Source organism: Abramis brama (genome assembly GCF_963993115.1).
Source record: "Abramis brama genome assembly, chromosome: 21".
NCBI classification, from domain to species: domain Eukaryota; kingdom Metazoa; phylum Chordata; class Actinopteri; order Cypriniformes; family Leuciscidae; genus Abramis; species Abramis brama.
This window is the reverse complement of record NC_139983.1, coordinates 30,267,168-30,294,531: the sequence shown is the minus strand read 5'-3', so window position 1 is coordinate 30,294,531 and position 27,364 is coordinate 30,267,168. Positions and strand designations below refer to the sequence as shown.

General features: G+C 37.7%; 2 protein-coding genes across 5 annotated transcripts in view; both read right to left on the bottom strand.

Moving 5' to 3' along the window:
• Positions 1-15,954, bottom strand: part of itpk1b (inositol-tetrakisphosphate 1-kinase b) — a 48,655-nt gene extending 32,701 nt beyond the window's left edge. For 2 of the 4 annotated variants that reach the window (XM_084097451.1, XM_084097453.1), the window contains exons 1-3: positions 15,642-15,954; positions 13,011-13,181; positions 1,754-1,778 (exon numbers count right to left, since the gene is read on the bottom strand). In XM_084097451.1, the coding sequence (XP_083953577.1) occupies positions 1,754-1,778; positions 13,011-13,105 (120 nt within the window). In that variant the 5' untranslated portion in view covers positions 13,106-13,181; positions 15,642-15,954. Of the gene's footprint in view, positions 1-1,753; positions 1,779-13,010; positions 13,182-15,533 lie in introns of all 4 variants that reach the window. The other 2 variants (XM_084097454.1, XM_084097452.1) reach the window with 2 other exon arrangements.
• A 689-nt stretch (positions 15,955-16,643) lies between these two features.
• On the bottom strand, positions 16,644-27,155 carry plk4 (polo-like kinase 4). The gene is made up of 16 exons (XM_084097442.1): positions 26,969-27,155; positions 25,162-25,257; positions 24,962-25,057; positions 23,366-23,480; positions 22,256-23,240; positions 22,082-22,167; positions 21,201-21,556; positions 20,871-20,975; positions 19,917-20,019; positions 19,681-19,830; positions 19,469-19,602; positions 19,226-19,320; positions 18,252-18,378; positions 17,996-18,139; positions 17,203-17,309; positions 16,644-17,011 (listed from the first exon to the last, which is right to left on the bottom strand). The coding sequence occupies exons 1-16, from the start codon at positions 26,996-26,998 to the stop codon at positions 16,912-16,914; spliced, it is 2,829 nt and encodes a 942-aa protein (XP_083953568.1). The 5' UTR covers positions 26,999-27,155; the 3' UTR covers positions 16,644-16,911.
• Positions 27,156-27,364: the final 209 nt, after the last annotated feature.

The following is a 27,364-nucleotide window of genomic DNA, read 5'->3' as shown; positions in this document are numbered from 1 at the left end:
CAAGCTAACTATACTTTCCACTTTCAAAAATAAACTGAATGGAAAACGAGACAGAACTATTTTGTGTTTAGCACTTTTCAGTGCTAAACACCAGCTCAATCTCCTAGGAATCAGGAATGGAGCCTTAACCAGTAAGATCACCAACAGGCCCAGACCATTTCATTCACATATTCAGTTCATCTGTCCACTGTAATACGCAAACAACTGCATACTCAACACATCTTTCTAATTCTAACTACCAAACTTTCTACTTATAAAGACCTACAATAAACGCAGATGATGTTCAGGCTTGGAATATGCCAGAAGCCACAAGTTATTTTTAATGTTTTTTAAAAGGTGCAGTACGTAATGCTGTTGAAAGTGGATCAGACCGAGCACCAAAACACACTTGCAGTAGGGCTGCTCGATTATGGAAAAAATCATAACCACGATTATTTTGGTCAGTATTGAATTCATGATTATGTAACACGATTATTTCATATAACTTTGGGAACGTGTTGCATTTATTAAAAAGACAAATCTCAACAATTCTTAAAAAAATCTAAATTTGAACATTGATTGTACTTTTTGAACTATTAAAATAAATAATATAACAGATAATACTTCAATGAGTATTTTAATAATTCACTTATAATGCGGAAAATTCCCCCGCAAACATTGATTCACTTTAGCATGTAGATTGTATGAGTAGCCTAAATTAATCCACACAGATTATAAAATCAAATCAATCATTTTAAAACTTTCTCCAAGACGCAATTTCACGCGTGAGCGTTCAGCGGTGCCGCGTCTTCTCTCTCTCTGTCTCTCAAAATGGGTTGGGCAAGGCAAGCGTCGAAACTACACTCTCGCGTTTAGGAGTCGGGACATGATGGAATTGTCAGTTGCACAATCGGGCCAGCATCGCATCGTAACTAAAGTTGATCATTTTCACTTCTTTTTAAGTCTTATCAGTTTAAACATTCAAGCTGAGAGAGTTTATGGCTTCGGAAGGGGCGGATGTGCGCGTGCGCGTCATTCAGAACACAAGACAAAATTAGAGCGTTCTTTCAAAACAGAACATGGCAAAATAATCGTTTTTACTTGATTGCACTATTTTGGTGATCGTTGGGAGCCAAAATCGAAATTCAATTAATTGCACAGCCCTAACTTGCAGCCAATCAGATGTAAGGTGCCGGCGCTGCATAGAATGTTTATGAGTTTGGGGGCGGAGCTATCAGCTATCAGCTATCAAGGTGTGTGATCCTTTGGGGTATGGGCGTGTTTTGTTTTGGTGATTTCAAATATCAACAGTGTTTCTCAGAAATCGCTTACTGCACCTTTAATAGCTCATATTCTTTTTCAGCGGCCTTGGTTCTGGAAGTATTTTTCCTATACAGATTTTTTTTAAAGTTTTCATTAAAGCGTTATAAGCCAACTAGCCAGCTATGAGTTGAATCACAACATAACAAATTTACAGAGCGACCTCTGACCCGACGTGACGTAGTAGGATGTAGGAGTAGGGTAAGCTTAGACACCCTCTCACGGTTCAAACTGGAAGAACTGGAAGAACTGGAAGAGAGAGCTACTCTCTGAGAGAACAAAGGAAATTAACGTTTGAACTCACTCTTGTGCACTATCGAGACTGAAGTCTCACCTCTGAATCATCCTAATCTACATTTCTTCCCTTCATTTCTTCATAGGTGGTCACTGTTTGAAATTACACACATTAAATACATATCTGAAAATGAATTTTGTTAAGAGGAGATCCACTTACCTGTACAACATCTATCCCTCTTTTCCTGAAAGAAAAAAACAAAAACAAAAAAAGTTATTTTTTAGCTCATGCCACAGGGTTGACAAAAAAAAAAGAAGATTTATTAACATTTATTTTTTTAATTCAAGATACAATCATAACGATTACATTCTGACATGAAAATAAAACCTGGATAAAAATATCTGTTGCCTAGAAACAGAGTTGAGAGAGAAACCCTGACTGGCTGTAGGAAGGGAATCAACACTACGGAAGTCAGAGCGATCAACCTGATGTGCTGTCAGAAAATGTCTACATTTAAACAGCGCACAACAAGGAACGACTGTCACAAAGCAAGCGCTAGTCGAATGTTAGAATTTACCCCAGTGTTTCTGTAAAACAACAGGACAAGCTGACACACAAGAATCAGTTTGCTCGGTTTTCGAGCGATCATATTTTGCACTAAAGTTAAATATGTGCTGCATTTTACTTATGCTTTGTTGTGAGATCCTGAATTGGATCCTGATATAGGATCCAAAATAAAGCATGCTGGTGGGGAAGCCCTTTGGATGAATTTAAGGGGTCATTAAAGTCAACATGAACCTGAAGTTGCAATAGACTTTTCTTCACTATTGTGACTGATTCTGATTCTCGCACAAGAAAGAAAATGTAGGGCGGGACTTGATTTTGTCCATTGGGAATTGATAGGATCATTGGATTGCTATTGGTTGATCTCATGTGAGTGACTGGTTGCCCCGCCTTCATGCCAGTAAACACATCATCAGAGAAGAGATAAAAGATTATGAGGGCACATGAAATGTAAAAAAAAAAAAAAGTTGTGCACATACAAAATAATTTATAAAAAAATACTAAAATATTCCATAAAAATATGAATTGTCAGTTTTGATTTCATGGTGACTGAGAAGCCAGGCAACCATTTTCTCTTCTAGTGTCAGATTACTCCACACCACTGTCAAAATAATCATGAAGAGTATGAGCCAGAGCTTATTTATTATTCTGTCAGAAACATCAAGAGGGGGTTTGTGGGAGTTATTTCAAGTTTCAGTGAGACTAGACTTTTCTGTGTGGGTTAATTCATTATGGGAAGAAGATTATTGAGATTAAAAAATACAGATATGGAAAAACATTTATCCAAAAATTCCAACTAGTTCTGTCAGAGTGAACAGACGAAACATGCCTCAACTCCTCCTGAATGCGCAGTATGTTGTTAGTATTACATTAATCAGATGTGTGCCAGAAGGCAGGAAACAATGACACCTGTTGTGAAAGGAAAGCAATTAAAAGTAACTTTTTTTGACTGTACAAATAAGAGTGTCCTTGACCAATGTAGCCTGAAGGCACTCAACAGTCCATCAGAAACCAACCAGAACTGCGTTTCTCAATAGCATTGTGATCCAAGCTGATCGTAGAGACCACTGGTGCCAACGGTTCCCATTTGTCAACGGTCATTTTGTGTTCTGTCTGAGAGAAAACTTCCTGTTAGTTAAGGTTAAAGTTAAGGTTCCATTGCATTCTATCATATTATTACTGTACTGTACATCTCCCATTTTACATGTACAGTATATCGCAGCTAACGTCTGCCGGAAAGCCAAATTCTAAATTACAAGTGTGAAATGTTCCTTTACCCAGGATTAAAAGCGGTGTTTTAACCCAGGCTTCAGGGCTGTGAAACGATTAATCGCTTCCAAAATAAAAGTTTGTGTTCACATAATATATGTGTGTGTACTGTGTATAATTATTTTGTATATATAAATACACACACATGCATGTATATATTTAAGAAAAAATGTATTACTAATATATTACTAATATAATACTAATACATATATATGTTTTATATATGTAGTATTATTATATACTATAATATAGTTATAGTTATAGTTAGAATATATATATATATATATATATATATATGTTACCAGCAAAGTGTGAAATCCCGGTATTATATAGAATGCCTAGGCAATGTATAGAATTCCTGATTTTTTTTTGCAAAAAATACATTACCTAATTCTATACATTACCTAGGCATTCTATAGAATGCCGGATTACACACTTTGCCCGTAACATACATGTATATATAAATATATATAAAACACATTTTTCCTAAATATATACATGCATGTGTATATATTTATATATACAACATAATTATACACAGCACACATACATATATTACGTGAACACAAACTTTTATTTTGGATACGATTAATCATTTCACCAGCTTTAGATCGGTTACATCTTGCCACCCACATAAAGGCATTCTAAGAGAATATAGAAATAGAATTAGATCAAAATCAGGCAATTGTGTAATAATTATGACAGCTACCCACTTCTGCTTTGATTGAGGCAGGATATTCTACCAATCTTTAAAAAAAAAAAAAATACTGGGCGGAATTTATCCAGAAGAAACAGAAGTATTGTGTGAACCGAGACACAGAGTTCAGGACTGAGCCGGGTCACAGTGACAGATCAGGGCCGCTGGGTTCAGAGATACGGACAGAGCTAAAGTGTGGCTCAGATTTCATTGCTTTCATTCTGTTATCTAAGTGAAGCAGAATATTGGATAGAGAAAACAAAACATGGTGAGCAAAAGCACTTTTATTATGACTGAGATACGAAAGAGGGTAAAGGGAGCAGTCCAATAGAACAATGTGCTCAGTTTCAGACAAAAAAACATCCAGGTTAAACTAATAAAGTCATGTATCGCAGAAGATGAAACAATCTCCAAGCAATGTTCTCTTGTTAAACTTGGACGGTTTAATTTTGATCTTCATCTTTTGACTGCAGCAACAAAGCTGCAGCATTCTGGATAAATTGAGAATCACATTTATTTATTTTTATTTATTTTTAAAATAAAGATCAAGTTAATAAGTTAAAAATAATAGCAGGGTAAAATAATAGATAAAATAATCATCTCCCATGATTCTGAATAGACAAACTATACAAAATATTAATTGCTGCAGTCTATTTTAAAACATATTTTATTAATTTGAATTGATTCTTTTTTTTTTTTAATCGGGTTGAATGAATGATTCAATGACTCACTCAAAGACTTACTTATAAAGACTTGACTTGTTTCATTACTGGATGAATCAGCGTTTTTGAACGAATCTCTTGAATAAATGATTTAATGACATTCACATTTTTTAAGTCACTTGCCGCATTTTTTTCTTCATTTATTGATATCGGTAAATATTGGTTATTTAATTGTGCACACTCCTTTTCTCCATTTTACTATTTTTACTATTTTTATAATTGTATATTTTTAAAGTGAATCTTAAATAACTAATAATTTGATAACACTGTAATATTTAGCAAAACTCAATATGAATATCAATTTATGTTCACTTTAGATTAGGGTCCAATTCTCACTAATAACTATGACTTGTGCCTCAAACTCCTAATTACTGCTTATTAACAGTTAGTAAGGTAGTTGTTAAGTTTAGGTATTGACTATTGATTATGATTAGGGATGTAAAATATGGTCATGCAAAATAAGGCATTAATATGCGTTTTAATAAACAGCCAATACCCTAATTAATATGCATGCTAATAAGCAACTAGTTAATAGTGTGAATTGGACCATAAACTATTTCAATTATCAGTCATAACAAAAATGTTTTTAATCAGATTAACATAATTTCAAAATCAGTATCCATACATACAATATAAATGGACTTTTTTTTTTTTTTTAAATGTGAGAGAAAAAAATCTGATAAGCACAAAGTCCAAACACAGCCTTGTGTGCAATTCAAAGATAACGTCCATGCTTCACAGAGCACATTCATTTCACAGGCCTGTACTGGTACACATGTGGTTAGTTACACAGCGCACACACAACGGCATCAACCGTAATGACTCAACTTCCTCAAAAAACATGATTACAATACTCCACCTGAACTTCCTGTCAAATTCTGTCAAACAGACATTCAGCAGTTTTAGAGTGACAGCACTGAAAGGTTATTGAATGTCAATAGTACATCACACACATCTGTCAATCCTTAATCATTAAACCAAATCTATTTGACAAGATTAATAAACATTCTGTGAAATGTTTGAGCAGGACAAGAAGGGGGTTGGAAATCGTGACCTCATTTCTTAGAGAGCACAATCATGACCTTTCTAGACCACTGTTTATCTCTGCAGCTGCGAGCGAGGACTGCTTATGACCTCTACAGGGAATATCACAACCATTTGCCGTCTGGGACAGGACACACACGCACATGTTGGCGGGCAAAATCCTTGTGGTTACCAAAAACACAAACCGCTTTTGGTCTCACTCGTCTGTTGTTGCTACTATGCTTCCCTTGTTGCCCTGGTTACAAACAAACTGGAACATTAGCTTGTTTAGTGTGTAGCCCTAACCCTAAGGCAGAAAGAGTGGGTTAGTGCTACAGACACTCATAATACTACAAATCATGCAGATTGCTTAGGGAATTATTACTTGTCCTCATGATCAAATGATATTTCATCTGCCAGACAAAAATGGATGAAAAAAATTTATCTAAATATATCTAGGGACCAGAATACGGCTGGAACGATGCATCGATTACGAAAATACGCCGATTTGCGTGGAATGCGCCAATGCATAGCACGGTTTACGTTCATCCCTAATCCACTCATGTTTCACATTTTAAAAAAAACTTAAGAGCAGATGCTAATGGCTAGTATGGCAGCGCCGCTTAAAGGGATAGTTCACCCAAAAATGAAAATTAGCCCACTTATAGTAAAAAATGTCCTGGCTCTTCCCAGCTTGACAATAGGAGTGAATGGCTGTATGTCTTTTGAAGTCAATCAAAGCGCATCTATTCATGATTGAAGAGCTCCACGTGTCTCCGGGGGTTAATAAAGGCGTGAAGTGATGCATTCATTAAAGAAAAATATCCATATTTAAAACTTTATCGACTAAAATAACTAGCTTCCGGCAGACGGCCGTACGCAATCGATTTACGGCAAAAGTAACCCTTGAACTTGATGCACAATGTAATGACGAATGTGGTTGCCCAGCCCTGTTTGTTTGAACCGCGAGAGGCATCAATTGCTGCCGTTGTGCGTCAAGTGGACTTCAAAAGACATACAGCCATTAAAGGGCACCTATTATGACTCTTTTCACAAGATGTAAAATAAGTCTCTGATGTCCCCAGAGTGTGTATGTGAAGTTTCAGCTCAAAATACCCAACAGATAATTTTTTACAGCATGTTTAAATTGTCATTTTTTGGGGCTCAGAAAAACGCGCTGTTTTAGTGTGTGCCCTTTAAATGATAATGAGATGCGGTTCCACGCACAGGGGGCGGAGCCTCACGAGCTCGCGCTCAGAGCCAGACAATCTCATCTGATAATATCAGAACAGAAACTCTCAGTTGCGGTGTTCATTTCGACTCGGAGTCGGACAATAATGCCCACAGAGCCAGAGAATATATGCTGTATGAGATAGAACAGGTATAGTTTAGTTTAGTTATAACTTATTTGTCATCTGCTTTTATCCACTATTAATACAAGCCTGCTGTAGCAAACCCTGTCCGAATGATGACCAAAATATACTGATGAGTTCAGTGAAGTTTATTGTACATCACACAAAAGATGAAGCGTTAGTTTTACTCCAGAGAATCACTGTAAGACCTGAATAAACACACTATAAGAAGTGCGCATTAAAGTCTTATCCATAAACTCTCTCTCTCTCCCTTTCATTATCATCAACATACACAGCAAAGTACACAAAACACTCGTTACAACTAACAGTAAACAAATATATACACACCTTTTCAGTGGGTGGTTAATAAACTGGTAAACCTTATATCCGTAAAATGACTCGAAGAGCTGTCATAAAGTGCGCGCTCTGACTTTCATTTCTGCCGTGATCAGTCACGTTAGGCCTGTTGCTCCGGAGAGTGTAAGCTTGATCACACACAGTACAGATCCATCCTCGAGTAACAACGGGAGTAAATGAAGACTGCTATGTTCATTCTTACATCCAACAACAGCACACCTCAATCGCTTAGGAGACATTCTTGTCTACAGCTGCTCAAGCGTCGAACAATGGCGGACTGTGTCCAGCTCACTCAGGGCGGGGCTATGCTCAAACTGCAGTCTGTCAATCAACAGTTGTGGGCGGGGCCTGTGCAATTCTTCGTCACATTGCGCCGAATCTGAGAACAGCTCATTCTGAGACAGTGCTTATGATTTATTGAGAATGTAAAAAAAACACTGGGTGGATTTTTATCATTCTAGGGTATTTTTGCTCACACACTGCCAAAGCACATTTATGTTCAAACACCATGTAAAAGTGAATTTTGCATAATAGGTGCCCTTTAACTCCCATTATCAAGCTTGGAAGAGCCAGGACATTTTTTAATATAACTCCGATTGTATTCGTCTGAAAGAAGAATGTCATATTCACCTAGGATGGCTTCAGGGTGAGTAAATCATGAGCTAATTTTCATTTTTGGGTGAACTATTCCTTTAATATTAGTGGGGTAACGGTACACAGAAGTCACGGTTCGGCACGTACAGGTTTTGGGGTCATATACGAGTTTGACAAATCCCCAATGCTAGGTTTCTTTTCATTTATTTTGAACAGACAGTCTAATAATCGATCATCAAAACAATTGTTAGTTACAGCCCAAGACTAGAATATCAAAAAATACTTGATAAGAATTGGGCCAGTAAAGCCGCTCTCTTAAATTCTCTAAATCTGTAATGGAAGCAATTAATTTTGTCTATCATTCTTATCTTGCAACACCAAATGGATCTCTACAGAAATCTAGATTAGAGCTCATAGAAGACTGTCAGAGTCATGTAAAACATTGGTAAAACATGAAAAACAACAAGACAGTGCTAGAGAACGCCTGTCCTAGAGAATAATGCAGTAATTTGAAGGGTGTGACAGCAGTTAGAGCCGCTAAATAGATATTCCCTCAACTCAGCTCGAGCAATTTGGTTGAAGAGGTTTACATTTACATTTACGAATTTGGCAGACGCTTTTATCCAAAGCGACTTACATTGCATTTCAAAGTACACATTTTACATTATTTTTTCATTTACATATTTATCAGTTCTTGCTTTCCCTGGGAATCGAACCCATGACCTTGGCGTGCAAGCACTAACGCTCTACTGTACTGTTTGAGCAAAAGGATTAACATTTTAATCCACAAAACATTTTTAATCTGTGCTAGTGTGATTGACATGCTCAGAGGGTCACTGATATATTTAAGGGACATTCAGACTTGCAGTAACTTGATTTCCACAAAAACGTGAATGTGGCCTAGCCAGAGACCGCACTTGAACCCAATCAAACATCTCCGGAGAGATCTGAAAACATCCACCAACGGCTCCCATCGAACTGGACAGAGCATGAGAGGATCTCCAGAAGAAAAAAAAGAAAATGGCAGAAATCCTCAAATCCAGGGCCTCAGTTGAACCAGCTGTGAATAATAGTAGTGGGAATCTCTAGGCACCACATGATTCGATTGGATAAAACAAGTTTCTCACACCGCATATCCTGTGCAATGAAGCCTGCGATTGCCCTTGTAATTTGCTTCAACCTTCTTGAAATGCATAGAAGATTATTTTATAGAAGATTTGAGGGTTTTTTGTGTGTGAATGTGTGGAATTTATCATCGGAAGATAAAATTCTCAGAATCCTTGAAGAAAGAACTGCGGGAGATTTTTTTTTCCTCCCACCTCTAGTTGCAACATAAAAAAATAAGCAGACTCCTTTTGTACAACGACATGAGGGCAAGTAAATTTACTATAATTTTTTGTTGTTGGGTGAACTATTTCTCTACACATGGACGAAACCAGCATTTCCCTCTAGCATTTTGAGCGCTGTTGAACAGATTCTTAAACACCTCTGATTGGCCAATGTGTTCACGTGCTCAACACATACGTCTCTGATTGGCCATTGTGTTCACGAGCTCAACATATATGTCTCTGATTGGCCACTGTGTTCACGCACTCAACATATATGTCTCTGATTGGCCACTGTGTTCACGCACTCAACATATATGTCTCTGATTGGCCATTGTGTTCACGCGCTCAACATATATGTCTCTGATTGGCCATTGTGTTCACGCGCTCAGCATATATGTCTCTGATTGGCCATTGTGTTCACGCGCTCAACATATTTGTCTCTGATTGGCCATTGTGTTCACACGCTCAGCATATATGTCTCTGATTGGCCATTGTGTTTACGCGCTCAACATATATGTCTCTGATTGGCCATTGTGTTTACGCGCTCAACATAAATGTCTCTGATTGGCCATTGTGTTCACACGCTCAACATATATACATGCTCAACATACAAGTATACATTCACTGAGCGTTTACACAGATACACACGGGAGCGTTTAAAAGCAGGCATCTATCAGTGAATACCTAATATATCCGCTGATAGACGGATCCATTGATAGACGCTGCTTTCAAACGCTCCCGTGTGTATCTGTGTAAGCGCTCGATGAAGAGCGTCAAAGAGCGTTCAATGTTTTTGAAGCGTTGATCATTGTAGCCAATCACAGACATATAAGTTGAGCACGTCAACACAATGGCCAATCAGAGGCGTTTAAGAATCCGTTCTCAAAATGCTGGTATCGTCACATTTTTTAAATTTCAGTACCAACTTGGTACCGAAATCTGTCCTTTTGACAACTCTAACTTATACAATACTCTATTTCTGCACATAACGAATCAAACATATTGATGACTCATGTTGCAGTAAACCGAATTCTGTCCGATCAATTGATCTCTACAATGAGATCATGAGAATGTCCCTTCCCCAATACCACGTCTCCAAGTTAGCTAGCTAGCTCAACTTCCTGTTTTAATAGAAAATATAGATTTACAATGAATAACAACAAATTTTCACACAACGCTACTGTATGGCTTCAAAAGACTTGGAATAGAAAAGTCTTGTACATTTGTCCATTTGTCCAAAGTCAAACAAGTTTGGAACGACATGAGGGTGAGAGAGAATGATGATAGATCTTATTTTTGAGTGACCTGTCCCTTAAAAAGTGCTAATGTGTAACACACAAAAGCGTATCCCTTTGTTCACTGGCTGACAGAGTTGACCGCTTACACTGATCACATTGTTGTATTCCCTCGTTCCTTCACTTTCTCCAACTCTCAGCCACACAATTCCTCACACACAGTCACAGCCAGTGAGGAAATCCGATGCAACGCTGGCTTCACACGTTACACAATTGTCCATTCAGCTGGAGACAGAGACATTGGGGCACAACGAGCAAAGCGTAAGACAAAAAAAAAAAAAAAGACTAACCCCACACACACACACACACACAATCTTTCACTACACCACACATTTACGACACACAAACCGCTGTGTGTAACATTAACCCTTTGCCGGTCCAGCAATTCAGTTTGCTCAGGTTACACAACCCATACAAACACAGCGCCCAAGTGCAACGTCCAAGTGCTTTGCGTTGCCAACTCTCACTCATTCACTCTCTCTCTCTCTCTGAATGCTGGGTAATAATCCAGGGGCCTTTCAGTGATGAGTAAGCCAATCTGCCCGACTGCAAAGTCATAGGGAACAGAAGTGCTGGCACAGTGTTAAAACACAGCCAGGCCAAGATTGGTCACCTACACGTACCATGTAAAATCATTCAAGGGTTTCATAGTCTGGATAGCAGAGATGCTTTATCCAAAAAACAGGCAGAGCAGAACAAAACACAGGCTTGAGGAAAATACTGCAAATATTTTACAGCACGCAGGTTTTAAACATGGGAAATTGCCCTTTTGACATTGTGCATTGTGAAAGGAAAAAAATAGATGACTGTTTATACAAATTAGAGCTGCATGATTAACCATTAAAAAAAAAGATTACGGTCTCGATTCAAAGACCCACGTGATCTCACTCCTAAATGACAATGATTCGCCTGTTTATCCCAGAAGTCCTGTGATAAAAGTTTGGATATAAACACTGATGGCTACGGTAGTGAACAAAATAGACCAAATCAGCTTTTGAAAGTAACTTGGTGCTTCAAATAACGGTTGTGTTGATTGCATAGTTACACCAGTAGGTGGCGACAAGTGACTGTTTATGTGTCATTGAATCATTCATTCAGAAATTTGTTCATTTTTTTTTTTTAAATAATTAAACATTTTTAAATAGACCTCTAGTAAATTGCATGTTATTTTGATTAGTTTGTGTTCAGAATCATGATCTCTATTTGAAACAAAAACTAAAAAAAATCATGATTCTCAATTTATCCAGAATCCAAAAGATTATTATTATTTTTTTTATAAATTGGTACACCTGTGAATACATAAATTTGTATTCTTAAGAACAATTATTTAGTAGTGCTGTCAAAAAGATTAATCACATCTAACATAAAAGTTTGTAAATATAAATATTTATGTGTGTATATACACACACATTATATATTATATATTCTGTTAAATGTGACTAATAGCGATTTTATTTAGTTTTTTCAGGAATACAAAATATAAATATAAAGTAAAATTTTGCTAACTTTTTTCTTAAGTTATAAAACAAAACAAAAACAGTAGTAATGAAGGATTTTTATTCGTAAGAATTATTTTGTAAATCAAGCTCCAAGTCTCTAGTTTAGCATAAATCTGTGACATTTTATTTTATCTATGACTGCACTGTGATTGCTTAAAATTACCAACACACCTTTCCTCAAAAATCCAAGTTTTGACTGCTCGAGTAACCCGACCAGCCTGACATGTCAAGATCTGCTCAACCAATGAGCGAGTTTAGGACCGGGCGATCCATTTACCCAACCAAAGGCAGACAGGGGAACTGTTTGGGGGAAACCATTTAAAACTTCCCAAATTGATTATTTTTGCTATATTATTAGTGTGGTACGAGTCATCTGAGCACTTCTTTAAATCAGATGCACAGTCTGTCAACCTAAACAAACATTTCTGCTTATGACACTCTAAGAAAGTGTGTCTTAATATGCATCTTATGTTAACATGGCTCTCTGCTGCACTGTATTACACAACCTCAAGCAACCTTCCTGGATCTTTCTCAACCACAGTTCAAAGTCCTTTCTATGAAGAAAACATTCAAGAAAAAAAAAAAAGACACCTTTTTATAGAAACAACTCGATCAACTGATCTGTCAAGATCAGCAGAGCAAAAGCAGACACAGAAAACAGCAGTTTTGGATGAACCGCTGGCCACGAGTCCAGTGAAAGCCCAACAGCAACAGGCACCTGCTGTGCTCTTACATGGAAACAGATCCAGGCTGATGGATCTATATTCACCTCTCACCTGCACATCTCTGCAAAGGCCAGGAAATTGAGTTTCTTTATCTTCTTCTCGCTGAGCCAATAGCCCACTCGTCTGCCTCTCAGGAAAGTCTGCATTTCAGCCGCTGATGGCCAGATGTGACCGTAGTGCCACTCCAGTGAAAATGGGAAACAGGAGTCTTCTTATACAACCCTGTGAAACCAAAGCCACCACAGATTATGATCAGAACCTGAAATGATGAAACTGTGAAAAGTGTCCAATAACTGTCCAATAACTGACACTGAACAATAAAGAGGCTGAAATATTTCTGTAGATCTACAAAAACAGATTCTGTCCAATATCAATGCTCAAGTTGGACTGTAGATCTCCACGGCTGTGACGCAAACCCAATGAACTGCCTGTAGCTAAACTGAACGTTTAGGGTGTCACAAGCACTTCAGTTGGAATGTTCGCGAGTTTCAAAATGTTCTATTAGAACGTTCAATTCAAAACATCATGGGATGCATCATTAATTAAATTCATAATTCAAAACATCAAAAGGTTTTAATTTACAAAAAATGTATGCATTACAAGCAAGTACAATTCAATTCGAACGCCTGAACTATTTGAAAATCTGATGCATCAATTATGAGTGTGAACGCTTGAATATTAGATGCGTCATAATTCAGTGTTAAGATTGGATTTGAACATCTGCTGCATTATATGTGAATTCAAAAGGTTTGCTTCGAACATTCAAAGCATTGTGTGCAAGTGTGAAAGCTCAGTTTAAAAGCCCACTGAAGTGCCTTGGAACATTATTCAATGTGTTGATGTAATTTCCACTGAAACAGTAAGAGAGGGCGGGACATATCAAGCAGCTCCTCCCCTTTTTAAAAATGGCCAATGCAGTTTAATTTATATCACACCTTGGCCACAGCAGTTGAGCTCAGTAAAGCCACAGTTTCCTCCTAATCTCCTCCATATCGCTTTAAAATATAGCATTCTGTGCAGAATTCAAATGGGTCCGATTTCGTTTTCTGGTCTGTGCCGACTCGCTGATGTTACATTTGACACTGAAGCTTCAAAGCGCATCAATGTTGGGATTTTTATAATTAGTATTAAAATAATGTTACATTTAATTTATTGCCACATTTAATATGTGAATTATATTATCAGAAAACTGAACATTTAGCGTTGTCAGGCTTTTATTTGTGCTTAATGGATAAAACAACGGTGCTGCCACTCAGCTGCTCATAAACATGGCTGCTATAAATTTTACCTGCCACAAGATGGCGCTGTATTCGACACTCTTGATGCTTTGAATCTTTTCCCGAAACATTCAGGGGAAAGCCTCAGTGCTTCATGAGGCTTCGTTTGCCCATCCCTACGTCTCGCACATATGATCCGCTCTGTGCTATTGTGTCTCTGGACCGGTTCGCCCCAACGGAATTCATATTTACACTGTCTGAATCATTCCCTATCCCCTATATAGTGCACTTTGTGCCATTCACCATGTAGAAAATAGTAAATGTGTGAACAAGTGACCGATTTCAACCGCAGCTATTTATAGTGTTGGGGGCGGAGCTTCAGATTCTAGAGAGCATTTGATTGGACAGAAAATTTGATGAGAAGCTGAAGTGCAGAAGAGAGAGACTGTAAGTTTTGAACGCTTATATCTTCTAGATGCGAATTTTGCCATTGTTTCAGAGCACACTAGCTTATAGATAAAAGTAAGGTTAAAATATTCATACTAAAAACATAAATAAAAATAAAAATCGCAAAAACCTTCATTTCAATTTCATGGAGACTTTAAACATTCAATGCATTATGCAAACATTCTTTGAAAATTTCAAAACCTCATTGCTGAGTTCAAAGCCTTGAGAGTTTCAATTTCAAAATACCATGCATAACAAGTCCGGACGTTTGATAGGAACATTTGATAAACATGCGACTTTCTATAAAAACACTCAAATTATTATGGGCGAGTTTGATGCATCTTTTGCGAGTTTAATTTGAACTTTGATTGATTCACAGAATGAATTAAAAAACAAAACAATTAACATACAATTAATCATATGCCAGTTCGAAAATCCCATGCAAACATTCAAAGCTTTACGGGCGAGTTCGGAGCTTCAATTTAAAAAAAATTTTTTAAGATGCATGCATCACATGCGAGTTTAGACGTTTATTCGAATAATCGATCCGTAACATACGAGTCTGGGCGAAAGATTCGAACATTTGCTGCATCACAGACCAGGTGAACCGTGATTCAAACATTCGATGCTTCGCAGAAGAACCGAAAGTTTCCGATCGTTAGAAAGCACCGAGATACCCACATATGCTGTCCAGGAAGGGGGCTCACTAGAATTTGAAACACAGCCAATGTGTCCCTCTGGTTTGAGACTTACCAGAATATAAATACAGTTGATTCTACCCATTATACATATTCTGTTCATTTTTGAAAACATATCAATGGCATGTAGAATCCCGTAGGACTCCTGGAATCCGCCATAAACATCCCATTCAGCAGCAGCGCAAACAAGCTAGCACAGTAACGCTACGTACTTTCGCATTCAGATCATCTGAAGTCTTACTGGTGGATGTGAGAAAGCGTCGACTCTTGTTTTCTCCCCGGTGGACACACTGAAAGAGCAGATGCAGCAAAGTAAATACCTGTCTAGCGCATGTTTTCGGACTCCGGTTAGGTAGCGGTTAGCTAGCTGGAGGGCAGTCTGGTCTCCATGACTCGTGTTGTTTGTCTGTCTGTCGCTGAGACTGGGAATTAAGGGAGCTCGAAGATGATCAGATGAATCAAATGCGTTCTGCTCTCAGTCCAGACACCTAGAGAGCGAGCACTGCCTCCTCCTGAGGTGGGGCTGGGCTCAGTTCAGTCCAGCTAGCGTGCGTGTGTGTGTGTGTGTGTTCCTCCTAAAGAATGACAGGAGGTTTGTGCTGCTCCTGAGTTGTTGAGTAGTGAATCCACTATGTGAATGTTGCCGCGAGGAGGCGCCAGTGCAACACAATCTCTTATGTTGAGAACTTCATAAGCAGAAAACAAGGTAATAAATTCAAACCACTCCGAAAAGTTTTTTTTTTTTTTTTAAACAAAATATCAACGTGTCTAACTTGTTTTCAACGTGTCTTACGTAATAAATGACTGCAGTAGATCAGGCTTTATAAACAACAGGTGTTCCTGCATACAAAATATTTATATTTTCTTGGTAATGTTTGATTTTAAGCTCCTAAAATAGATGAAGATTTATGCTGTTGCTCCTGCCTGGATAGGCGGACTAAAAAAAAAAAAGAAAAGAAACATTAAAAATCTTACTGACCCCAAACTTTTAAAGGTAAATGGTGTATATAAGACATGTATGTTTGTATAAGTAATGTAAACATTAAAAAAAGATAATAAATGTACGATCATTAAGTATTCTTTTATACTTGTAATTTGAAAATGTACTTTTTTTTTAGCTTTGGATTTTTTTGCATTGCAACAAGCAACTGATTCTGTATGAAAATATTATGGAGTGAAATATGACTGAATTGACAGTTTTTGTGGGATTCATCCATTTATACTTTAATTTGCATTTTGTCATTATCAGTAACCGGCTGAGTAGTTCAGTAAATCCTGCTCAGACGTGCTTTAAATAAACAGAAGAGAGAAAAGAGCAAGAATACACCAGGCAGCAGATGTTTAATGCTTGTATGTTTGTACAGCTAACATTTCATTGAAGCACTGAGTTGGACTGGTAGACAAAAATAAAGGCACCACAAGACAAACACAGAAAAACCCATTATGTACAACATAAAAAATATATAACTTCCATAATCTTTGGGACTATATGTACAAAGGTTTAAAAAATATATATTTACAAACACAAAGCATATTCATGAGAGTTTGAGGATAAAAAAACAGAAGTGCACAGGTCATATGAACACAGGTTCAGCGTCTGACGGCAGGGCTGGCGAGGAGACCCAGGATGGTGGACAGACAGTGGAGTTTCTCTTTGACCAGCTCTGGTAACTTCTCATTCTCTTTATACCTGAGAGGACACAGACAGCGTGACGATTCAGAACACGAGCACTACCAGCATGCAAACAACAACAGACCTCATTTCATGGTTTTAAGAAATGTCCCTGGCCTTACTATGCAATTATGAAAGTTATTTACATTGCAAATATAGTCATTGTTCTTAAATAATTTTCTTTTGATTTTTGCCATGACAAGCTTTACCTGGTGATTCGTCCATCAGGGGAAGTGAAAGTGATGCAAGAGACGCCGACTTGGACCATCAGCTGGGATCCATCATTAAACTGAACCCATACCTCACCACTTGTAAGCTAAAAAACAAAAATGAATGTATAAATAAACTGAGTTCAATGCTAATACTATAAATATATAAGCAAACTTATAAATATATTTATATTTTGTTTGTAGATATAAAATATGTAGTTTATATAGTATTATTTATATGCATAGTGGTAGATGTATAATAACAATAATACAGGGTTATTATTGTTAAACTCAAACCATAAAAAAACATTTTCATTACTTAAATAAAATAAACATTAACTGAAATCAAATAAAATATAAAAAACTGTTTCTAAGTATTAAAATAACTAAAATGAAATAAACTAAAACTTAGTCAAAACTACATAAACATAATATAGACCAAACAAATGTAATGGCAAAAACTTTAATAATAAAATGAAAACAGAACATATAAAAAATAAATCTAATTCAAAATATTAACAAAAACTATAGTAGTATATCAACGATAATAAATTACACTATAATGACAAGGATAATAAATAAATAAAAAGTAAAATAAATTATTATTAATAATAATGATACATGGAACAAATAAATACAGTACCACTCAAAAGGTTGCAGACAGAATGAAAATTGATACTTTTTGAAAGCAAAGAACTGTGTATGCATATGTAAATATTCATTTAATAATAATAAAAAGTCAAAGTTTTAAATGAATCTTTATATCGCTAAATTATCCAGTCAAACACTTTACCTGAGAGGCCCAGCCAATGTTCGGCACAAAAATGGACTTGAGCACCTTCCCTGTGTTAATGGTGCGTTCATCTTTGCCTGACTGAGGTGAGCTGCCTTTGGCCACACTTGCTGTGGTGAAGTCTGATCCCGTGTAGGAGATCATCTAGGCATGAGGAAGACAAATGAGTGACTGTTAGTGGAAAATTTAATTTCAGAGGGGGATGTACTCTGAAATAAATAGATGTGCTTGGAGATGATATGCATGCGTGACTTACTGACGGTGTGATGTGTGGTGGCTGTGGCGGACTCACACACACCTGGGCCACCTCTGCAGGAGCCGCTGTGCCGGAGCCAGAGGAATACTGAGGCTGAGGGGCTGGGGAAGCTGGATTGGTGGGTCTCCTGGTGGAGCATAAGACATCTCATGTATGACATTTAGGGTGTTTTCAGACCTGTATATTGTTTGCTTTGTACTAAAACAAGGACTTCACTGCATTTTCTTGGTTCAGTTCGCTTTCACAAGGCAGCATTTCAAAGTGTACCAATCAATGCAAGTCACATGTGAGTAAAGCTGGCCTCTTATTGGTCAGAGTTTCCTCTGTGTCATCCATGAAGATGGATTGAAAAGTTCACTCTGCGAGCTTATTGTGTGGTTTTTGTGGTTATCTGGCCAATCAGAGCAAAGAGGGATTTAGAGAGACTGCATCTTCGGACGAGTCGTTTGAATGAATGGATCAATAAGGAACCTTCAATAAGGAATAGCATAATAGGGGCACTTTAAAATGTATATAAATGCAGTTAAAGAGGGAATCAAGGTGCAATGCACGGAGGAAGGCAATTACACAACATTTTAAGATGAAGAGGCACTTTTCAACTGTGATAACTAATGTGCTCATTCACAGAATCAAACACTGCTGCTTTTTATAGAACACATTTCCTGTTATGAATTATGATACCGCTTGGTTCGTTGGTCTGTTGAGTCGGATTGCTTTACGAACTCAACCGAACCGCCCCAGAGTTAGTTATCAATCGTTCAGGCACTCTTGTAGCGATTGTTTTGGTGCGGATCCGAGCACGACTGCCGTGTTCATATATGCCTAAACGAACCAAACTAAGGGAGAAAACGCGTTAGGTTCCGAGACAAATGCTCCAAACGAGCCAGTTGTGAAAACACCCATAATCTCAACCAATAGCATGGGTTTAGCTTTAGTTAGCTGGTGAAGGTTGACGGTATAAACACAAGCCTCACCTGCCGATAGTGATGGGAAAGAACTGAGTGTTTTTAGCGCTGCACTGCTCCTCAGCAGTAATCGCCGCTTCCAAAGACAGACACATTCGATGCCCCTAAGAAAAACACAAACAGTCTTGGTCAGCATATAACTGTAGCAAGCAGCACGACCAGACATCTGAGAGCCCTAAAATAAATATGAAAGCTTTAAACGTGCAGAATTTCACACTTAAACATGCAACCGCAGATGAAGTAATGCATTACCTCCTCAGAGAGCTCCATGTAGACTCTGCACTCAGGACTCAGTCCGCTCAGCCCAACATCACCCTTCATTGTATACGATTTCCCGCTCTTCTCCACCAAACGCACCTGTTCACTTGTCTTATGCGTTTTTGCACCTAATGGCGGAAAAAAAGAATGCTTAAGCCTAAATCGGATACACCGTTCACTCCGCTGAGATGATCTGTGCCGCTCACCATCGTAGAAGCACACCTCCAGGTCTGCATTAGGAGTGTTCTCCATCAACATGCACTTGGCAAACTTTGTGTACAATGTGACTTTGGGGGTCTTCGATTTCACCAACAGCACAAACTTTGTGGCATACTGATACTTCTTCCAGTATTTTTCTGCAGAGAGGAGTCAAATAACTATGAATATTACAAACACATCTTGCTTTCATAAGCTGACTCAAGTCTTGAATAAGTCATTGTACCTGGTAAATCGTCATAGCTGCAGATGAGAATGTCTTCAGGTGGTGACGGCGGGTGGTCCCGCACAGGGAAACCTTTACCTTCATTGGGCTGGTACACTGTAACCTAAAAACACAGCAAAAAATACAAGAGCATGGGGATTAGAGATTGACAGATGTTGATAATGGACCCTTTTCACACTTCCAGGGTTCTCAGAAGCAGAAGTTGTTATAGTTGGGTAAACATAGTGGTGAACGGGAGATAACAGCAAGTATAATTTTTGTATTTCTAATTACTCCAATAGCAAAACAAAAAAATGTGATAGTTTCCAAAAGAGGGAAAAAATATAGAGCGTTTCATTACGTTGGTCAGAAGAGAGAGAGAGGTCAAATCTGCAGTCACTCCCTCAGCCTTTGTATTAGAAACACCCTCGCAGCAGCATTAGTTTTTGTCATTTACTGACAAGGTAATATAACACAATATATAGTATTATAAATGTGTATTACATTTTTTTACAATTAAAATATGAAAAACTTTACTAGATGTTTTCTGCAATGTTGATAACTGTGGAAACGCATCATCAGTCTGTAAAAAGGGGCCATTGTTTCCCAACCAACTAAATCACACTATTGACACTAAATAATCGTTTATTTTTTTATAAAAAAAAAAGAAAAAACGTGCATTAGAGCTGCACGATTCTGGATAAATTAAGAATTATGTTTTTTTGGTTTGGTTTTTTGGAACAGAAATCATGATTCTCCCACGATTCTGATCAGACAACTAAACAAAATAACACGTAATTTGCTAGAGGTTCTGAAAAAATTGGAATTGCTGCAGTTAATTTTAACTGTTTTAAACAAGATCAGTCCATCTCTAATGTTAATCTCCTTTCTGAAAATGTTTGATACATCCTGTAACTTCCACATATTAATTAATTACACTATATTACATTAATTATTGATTTTCTAGTCCCTCACCATGGATCCGTCACAGGATATCCTAAGTACTTCTTTGACTCTCTCCTGAGATCCTTGTCCTTTCAGCAGCTCCATACACACCTCTCCAGACTCCAGGATACTAACCTAAAGAAATACACATCGTTGTCACATTATATTGTTTTAAATGACCAATTCTAAATTATAAGTTCTCTCCAGTGCTCCAACTCAAAGTAAACTGGACACACACAAGTATGTACATATACACAAACAAAAGCTGCTTTGAAACTATGTGTATTGTTGTGAAAAGTGCTATACTGATAAATTTGACTTGAGTTGTACCCATTATAGGAGAGAAATGGCTTTACTCACCACAGCATTTTTGGTCTTTTGTCTGATGGGTTTGAGTCTGGCAGCACAGAGCGGCGGGAAGCTCTTCGTAGGACACAACTTCTCTTTCTTCTCTGTGTTTGCTTTGCCTTTGGAAAGAGGTGGACCCAGAAACTGCAGATCTGAGTAGCCCTGAGGTTCTGACACGTGTCCTGATCCAAACCCATCTTCCCTGCAGGGCCCTGGATTGCTGTGGGAGAAAACATTGGGTTGCTGCTGGGAATGAAGGCCGCTGGGTTTGTCACTGCAGGAGGTTTGTGTCCCGATGGGCCCTCGTCCAGAGTGAAAACTCCCACTGCTGCTGTGACTGCTTAGGTCTGCTGGCCTCTTGAACAGTCCTAAAAGTGAAAATGTTTCAAATGTCTCAATATGCAAAGCTATTAAAATAAGTCATATTAAAGTGATAATTCACACAAAATCAAAAAATTATAGCATTATTATACTTTTTTGGTTATGAAAAATGTTCACGCTGCTTTTTCTCATACAATCATTAAAGCAATCCACATGTCTTATGCATTATATTCAAGTCTTGAAGCTAAATGATAGCTTTGAGTGAATGCAGCTCAAACTACTCTACCGTTTCTCATTAAAAATCTATTGCCGGTATATGGCTTTAGAAAACTTGGAATATATTGCATGACTACTTTAATAGGGTTTTTAATCCTTTCTGAAAATCTTGGCAGTGTGAATAACCATACATTCTCATTGTGGTAAATAAGAAGCTTGGACATTCTACAGAATATTTCAAAATCTTTTTCTTTTTTTTATGTGTCATGTGTAGGGTAAACAATTACAGAATTGTAACTTTTTGCTGAAATATTTCTTCCAAAAATATAAATACAGAATTCAGCTGGGAATGATACCATCATTGCTGAACCAGGCCTGTGTTTGAGAATCAGGCATCTGTGGTCTCATTGAATGGGTGGATGTAGAAAAAGATGATCCCGGACTGAGGAAAGAGGGGAACAAAAAGCAGTAATTATAAAACAGATAGTGTAATAATGCTGAAATGCAAACATGCTTTGCACGTCTCTTACTTTGCAGGCTGTTTTACGGGTGGAGAGGGAAGGCGCCCATGCTCAGAGTAGCCATGGTGAACGTTTCTGTAACTGGAGGTTGGTGGAAATGACCGTCCGGACCCTGGAAGCATCTCTTCTGAGTGGCATCTCTCTAGCTCCGCCTCCTGTGGAGTGTGGCTAAACCTAGCACCGGATCGATCAGATGAATGAGCCCGTCTCAAGTAGCGAGAATGAGGCCTTCTGCTGTCAGCACCCAGGGGAACGCTCTCAATACCCATCCTGGATAAATCATCTTGAAAATCTGGCTGCCAATCTTGCCCACTCTTAAAACTGGAGCTGGTGGAGTGATGGGAGTGGCTGGGGATCGGCGCCATGCGATTGGGTAAGGGCTGTCCAATCATCTTCCTTGTTCTCCTCTGTAGCCGGCTACTGCTGCTGCTGCTATTAGTGGCATTGGAGGCTGTGGAAATGGTGGCTATACCACTGTCTATGGACCCTCCGTCACTGCTCCCAGAGTCTTTGCTTGCGGTGGGCCCGGTTTGAGTCATAAAAGGGTGGTCCAGCACCGCGGACAGACTGGGCCTGATTGCGGGGTTCTTTTGCAACAGCTGCTGAATCAGGTCCTGCGCTTCTGCTGATATGTGAGAGGGCATCTGATATTCTCCCAGAACCACCTTATTAAGGGTGTGTTTCACAGTGTCCGTGTCAAAGGGAGGTCTGCCCGTGAGAAAGGCGTAGAACATGCAGCCCAGCGACCAAACGTCGGACTCCAGGCCGTGAGCGCTGCGTGTAGCCACCTCAGGAGAAATGTAGTTCGGTGTGCCACACATGGTGAAGTGCTTCTCGCTGGGAAGTTTGAGTTGCGTTGCCAAACCAAAGTCTGCGATTTTAATGTTCATGCTGGTGGTGAGCAGGAGATTAGATAAGGTCAGATCCCTGTGCATGATCCCATGAGTGTGGAGGTACAGCATTCCTTTTACGATCTGATGCATGAAGTGCCTCGCTGTTGATAACACAAACAAAAACCAACATAAAGACTGAAAACACAGTGTTGATTTTAAAACGGAATTACACGCAGAAAAGATTTTTAACATTAAACCCTGTAGTGCAATCATGTGAAGAACTAACCCTCCTCCTCTGTAAACGGTTGTTTCCTCTCCTTCAGGTAGCGGCTCATCTCCCCATTGTGACACATCTCCAGAACCAGGTACACATAATTACTGTCCTCAAAGTAATTGTACAGCTTGGGAGAGGGAAATAAAAGGACTGGTCAATACATACTTTTTGAATACAAGCCATTCAGGATAGCAGTTTCGTTGCAAATGCACAATAATATAATTTTACACAAAGGCTCCATCATCCATGCACTTGCTGAGTACAGTTCTTTCCTCAGCATATATCAATACATCACATTGCTGCTAGAAACAAACTTAAATGTAAATATCTGTATTATACTCATTATTCTATAATCTTCCATTATCAACTATTCAGTTTGTCTTCTCATGTCTATTAATGCAGACTGACTTGTCCATGACCTTCACAATTATTTTTATTATATAATAATATTAATATAATATATTATATAAATGTGACCCTGGATCACAAAACCAGTCTTAAGTCGCACGGGTATATTTGTGGCGATAGCCAACAAAACATTGTAAGGGTCAAAATTATCGATTTTTCTTTTATGCCAAAAATCATCAGGATATTAAGTAAAGATCATGATCCATGAAGATATTTTGTAAATTTCCCACCTTAAATATATAAAAAAATTATTTTTGTGAGTGGATGCAGCACAATCGCCAATAGAAATGGACAACTTTAAAGGCGATTTTCTCAATATTTCGATTTTTCTGCACCCAGATTCCAGATTTTAAAATAGTTGTATCTCGGCCAAATATTGTCATATCCTAACAAACCATACATCAATGGAAAGATTATGTATTCAGCTTTCAGATGATGTATACATCTCAATTTAAAAAAAAAAAAAATAAGACTGATTTTGTGGTTCAGGGTCACATATATTAATATAATAATATATATATACATAATAAAATGTTATTATCAGTGTGCAAATGTCTTCAATAAGACCCTGACAAAAACAAATCTCTCTTTAACCTACTTGTTCTCAATGCATTAATAAGACTAAAACAACTACAAATCAGGGCATTTCTTATTTCTTATGATTTATTTTTATTCAACCCCTTTTTTTGTTCCCAAACATCTTGAAAATCCTACATGAGGTAGCCTAATTTTGTAAAAGTGTGATTTCTAGACCTGGAAAAATAATGTAAATTAATAAAATTGTATAACTGCATTGTCATTTTTATTATGAATATAAATTGTATAAATTTTATTGGCAAAAATATTTGTAAAAAAATCTTCAGTAAAACACAAATGACTGCAATATTAATATAAATTTATGGTTAAAACGAGTGGGAACCTTGAAGAACATTCAGCTCTTAAAACTTCAGCAATCCTGAAATTGAAATACCATTCAAACACTTCAAATAATATTGTGGCCAATGAAACACCCTAAGCAAAACAAAACCTTTATTTCCACTATAAATATTTCCATTATTATTCAGTGGTATTTTAAGATTTTAATGACCAGTATAAAGCATGCTAATCTTTTTCAGATTCAGAAAAAATATTAATTCTAATCGAACATGAGCATCAGTTGATCTGCATCAGTGAGGTCTGTGATGAGGGTTTGGGACTCACCTCAAGCACTGACGGATGCTTTAACCGACACTGAATCTCCACCTCATTAATGACTCTCTGCACCATGCCAGCTTTGTGCATGGCTTTCTTGTCAATCTGCAAGTGCACATGGGAGACAGTGAACGGTTTTGAACAGATGCTGCACAACCAACTCCCCTGGGTGCCACTATGAGCAATTAAACAGAAAAGCATGTTCTTACCATTTTGATTGCCACTTCCAAACCTGTGTTTACAGATTTTGCTCTGTAGACACATGCAAAAGAGCCTTTACCCAACAAGGTGAGAACCTTGAAGTCCTGAAGCAAAAAACAGGGAATTGTTTGAGTTAGACGGGAGAATAACACAAATATAGAATGAGATCATTTCAAGAGCCTGTCCCATGAGATCGATCTCGTCCCTTTGAGACTTTGTGTCCCTAAAACTCAGAATGACATCCCTATGAAAGCTTGTTTCCAGCACAGAATAAAAAAATATAATAAGAGGCAATTGTTTGCTTTTTATCAGACAATTTTGACTTTTTTATCTAAACTGCAAAAATATCTCTCAGTTTTTTTCACTCACAATTGCAAGGTATAAACAAGGATGCAAGGTTTACATCTCGTACTTCTGACTTTTTCCGGATTTTGAGTGCCCATCACACAATTCTTTTTTTTTTCCACCACGGAAAAAAAAAAAATATATATATATATAATTTGTATCTCAGTCACAATTCAGACTTATTTTCTCAGAATTTTTACATCTCATAATTCTGACTTTTTCTCAGAATTTTGCTTATATCTAGCAATTTTAACTTTTTTTCTAAGAATTCTGAATTTACATCTCACAATTCAGGGGTTTTTTTTCCCAACACGGAATAGCAAAATAAAATAGGAAATTTTTATCTCACAATTCAGGCTTTTTCTTCACAGCTGTGAGAAAAATTGCAAGTTTACATCTCATAATTCTGACTTTTTTCCTCAGAATTCTGAATTTATATCAAGCAATTCTGATTTTTTTGGAATTTTGAGTGCACATCTCACAATTTTGACTTTTTTTCTAAGAATTGAGTTTACATCTCACAATTCTGTTTTTTCCCACCACATAATAGCAAAATAAAAAACAATAGCCTACTTAATTTCGAGTGTACATCTCACAATTCTTTCTGACTTTTTCTGAATTTTGTTTACATCTCACAATTTTTCTTTTCTTTTTCACCAAGGAATAGCAAAATAAAATAAAAATCTCACACAATTCATACTTTTTTCTCTCATAATTGCGAGTTTACATCTCACAATTCAGACTTTATTGCAAGTTAACATCTATTATGACTTTTTCTCAGAATCGTGAGTTTATATCTCCCAATTCTGAAGCTTCCATAAAAATCTCCTAACGTTACCTCGATTCCAAGATCCACAGATGATGCCAAAATTCTCTCCTCATGTGGATCTTTTCCTTTAGTAGTCAAATTAAACAGGAATGAATGAATCACTTCCAACATGTTTCATAAAGTGTTTCGACCACGGATCAAGCTGAACACACGAAAGCAGCCCGTTGCGCGCACTGTGTGTGTGTGTGTTGACGCGTCACTGGTTACCTGCATCTGACAGTGACATCTGTTCATCACTCTCGCGCTCTCCTCCCGCGACTCTACCTGACACTGACGCTACCGCACGTCGCCTAGCAACAGTCTCCATGCTCATAATTCCCAAAACACCTTTGTTGCACTAAAAATGAACCGCAGATGGATGAACAGAAGGCGCGATCCAGACGGTAGTATAACCGTTTGCGGATAAATCAGAATGTTTTACCGCAAATGTTATGAATTGAAGTTTTACCACTGTTTATGTAACATAGCGCTTTGCCAAATTAGAATGAACAAAGGCGAGAGAAAAAAACAAAGTAAAAACAAACAAAGGGATCATTTTAGCTGGTTTTGGGAGCTTAAAATGTACACACAACCTCCGAACAAACTACAGTAAGTTAACTTAGTCTGTCGGGATGAATGGCTCCCGCGACCGCGCTACTTACCTCAATTTTATCTCCGATTGAGACACTCATTTTCACTTCATAATCTCTTCAAACAAAATATCCGTATTTTCCCGTGAATGTAAGATGTTTTGACTCGAGCATGACGTATAAAAATGCATTTAATCGATATATTTGTATTCCCCTCCAAAATGTTTGCCTTTCCTCCATTTTGAAAAGTCCGCCCGTTAGAGCGCGTAATGACGTGTCAACGTCGCTGTGCAAATTGACCAATAGGTGATCAGCTTACAAGCACAACACAGAACTACCATATAGACTGTCAAAATAAAAGTCCTACATTACTACGTTGACGATTTGAAGCTTTTAGTCCCTGGACATATTTAAGGATTTCATAAAATAATTCCATTTAATGGTAGTTTTGTCTTGTTTGTGATTGAA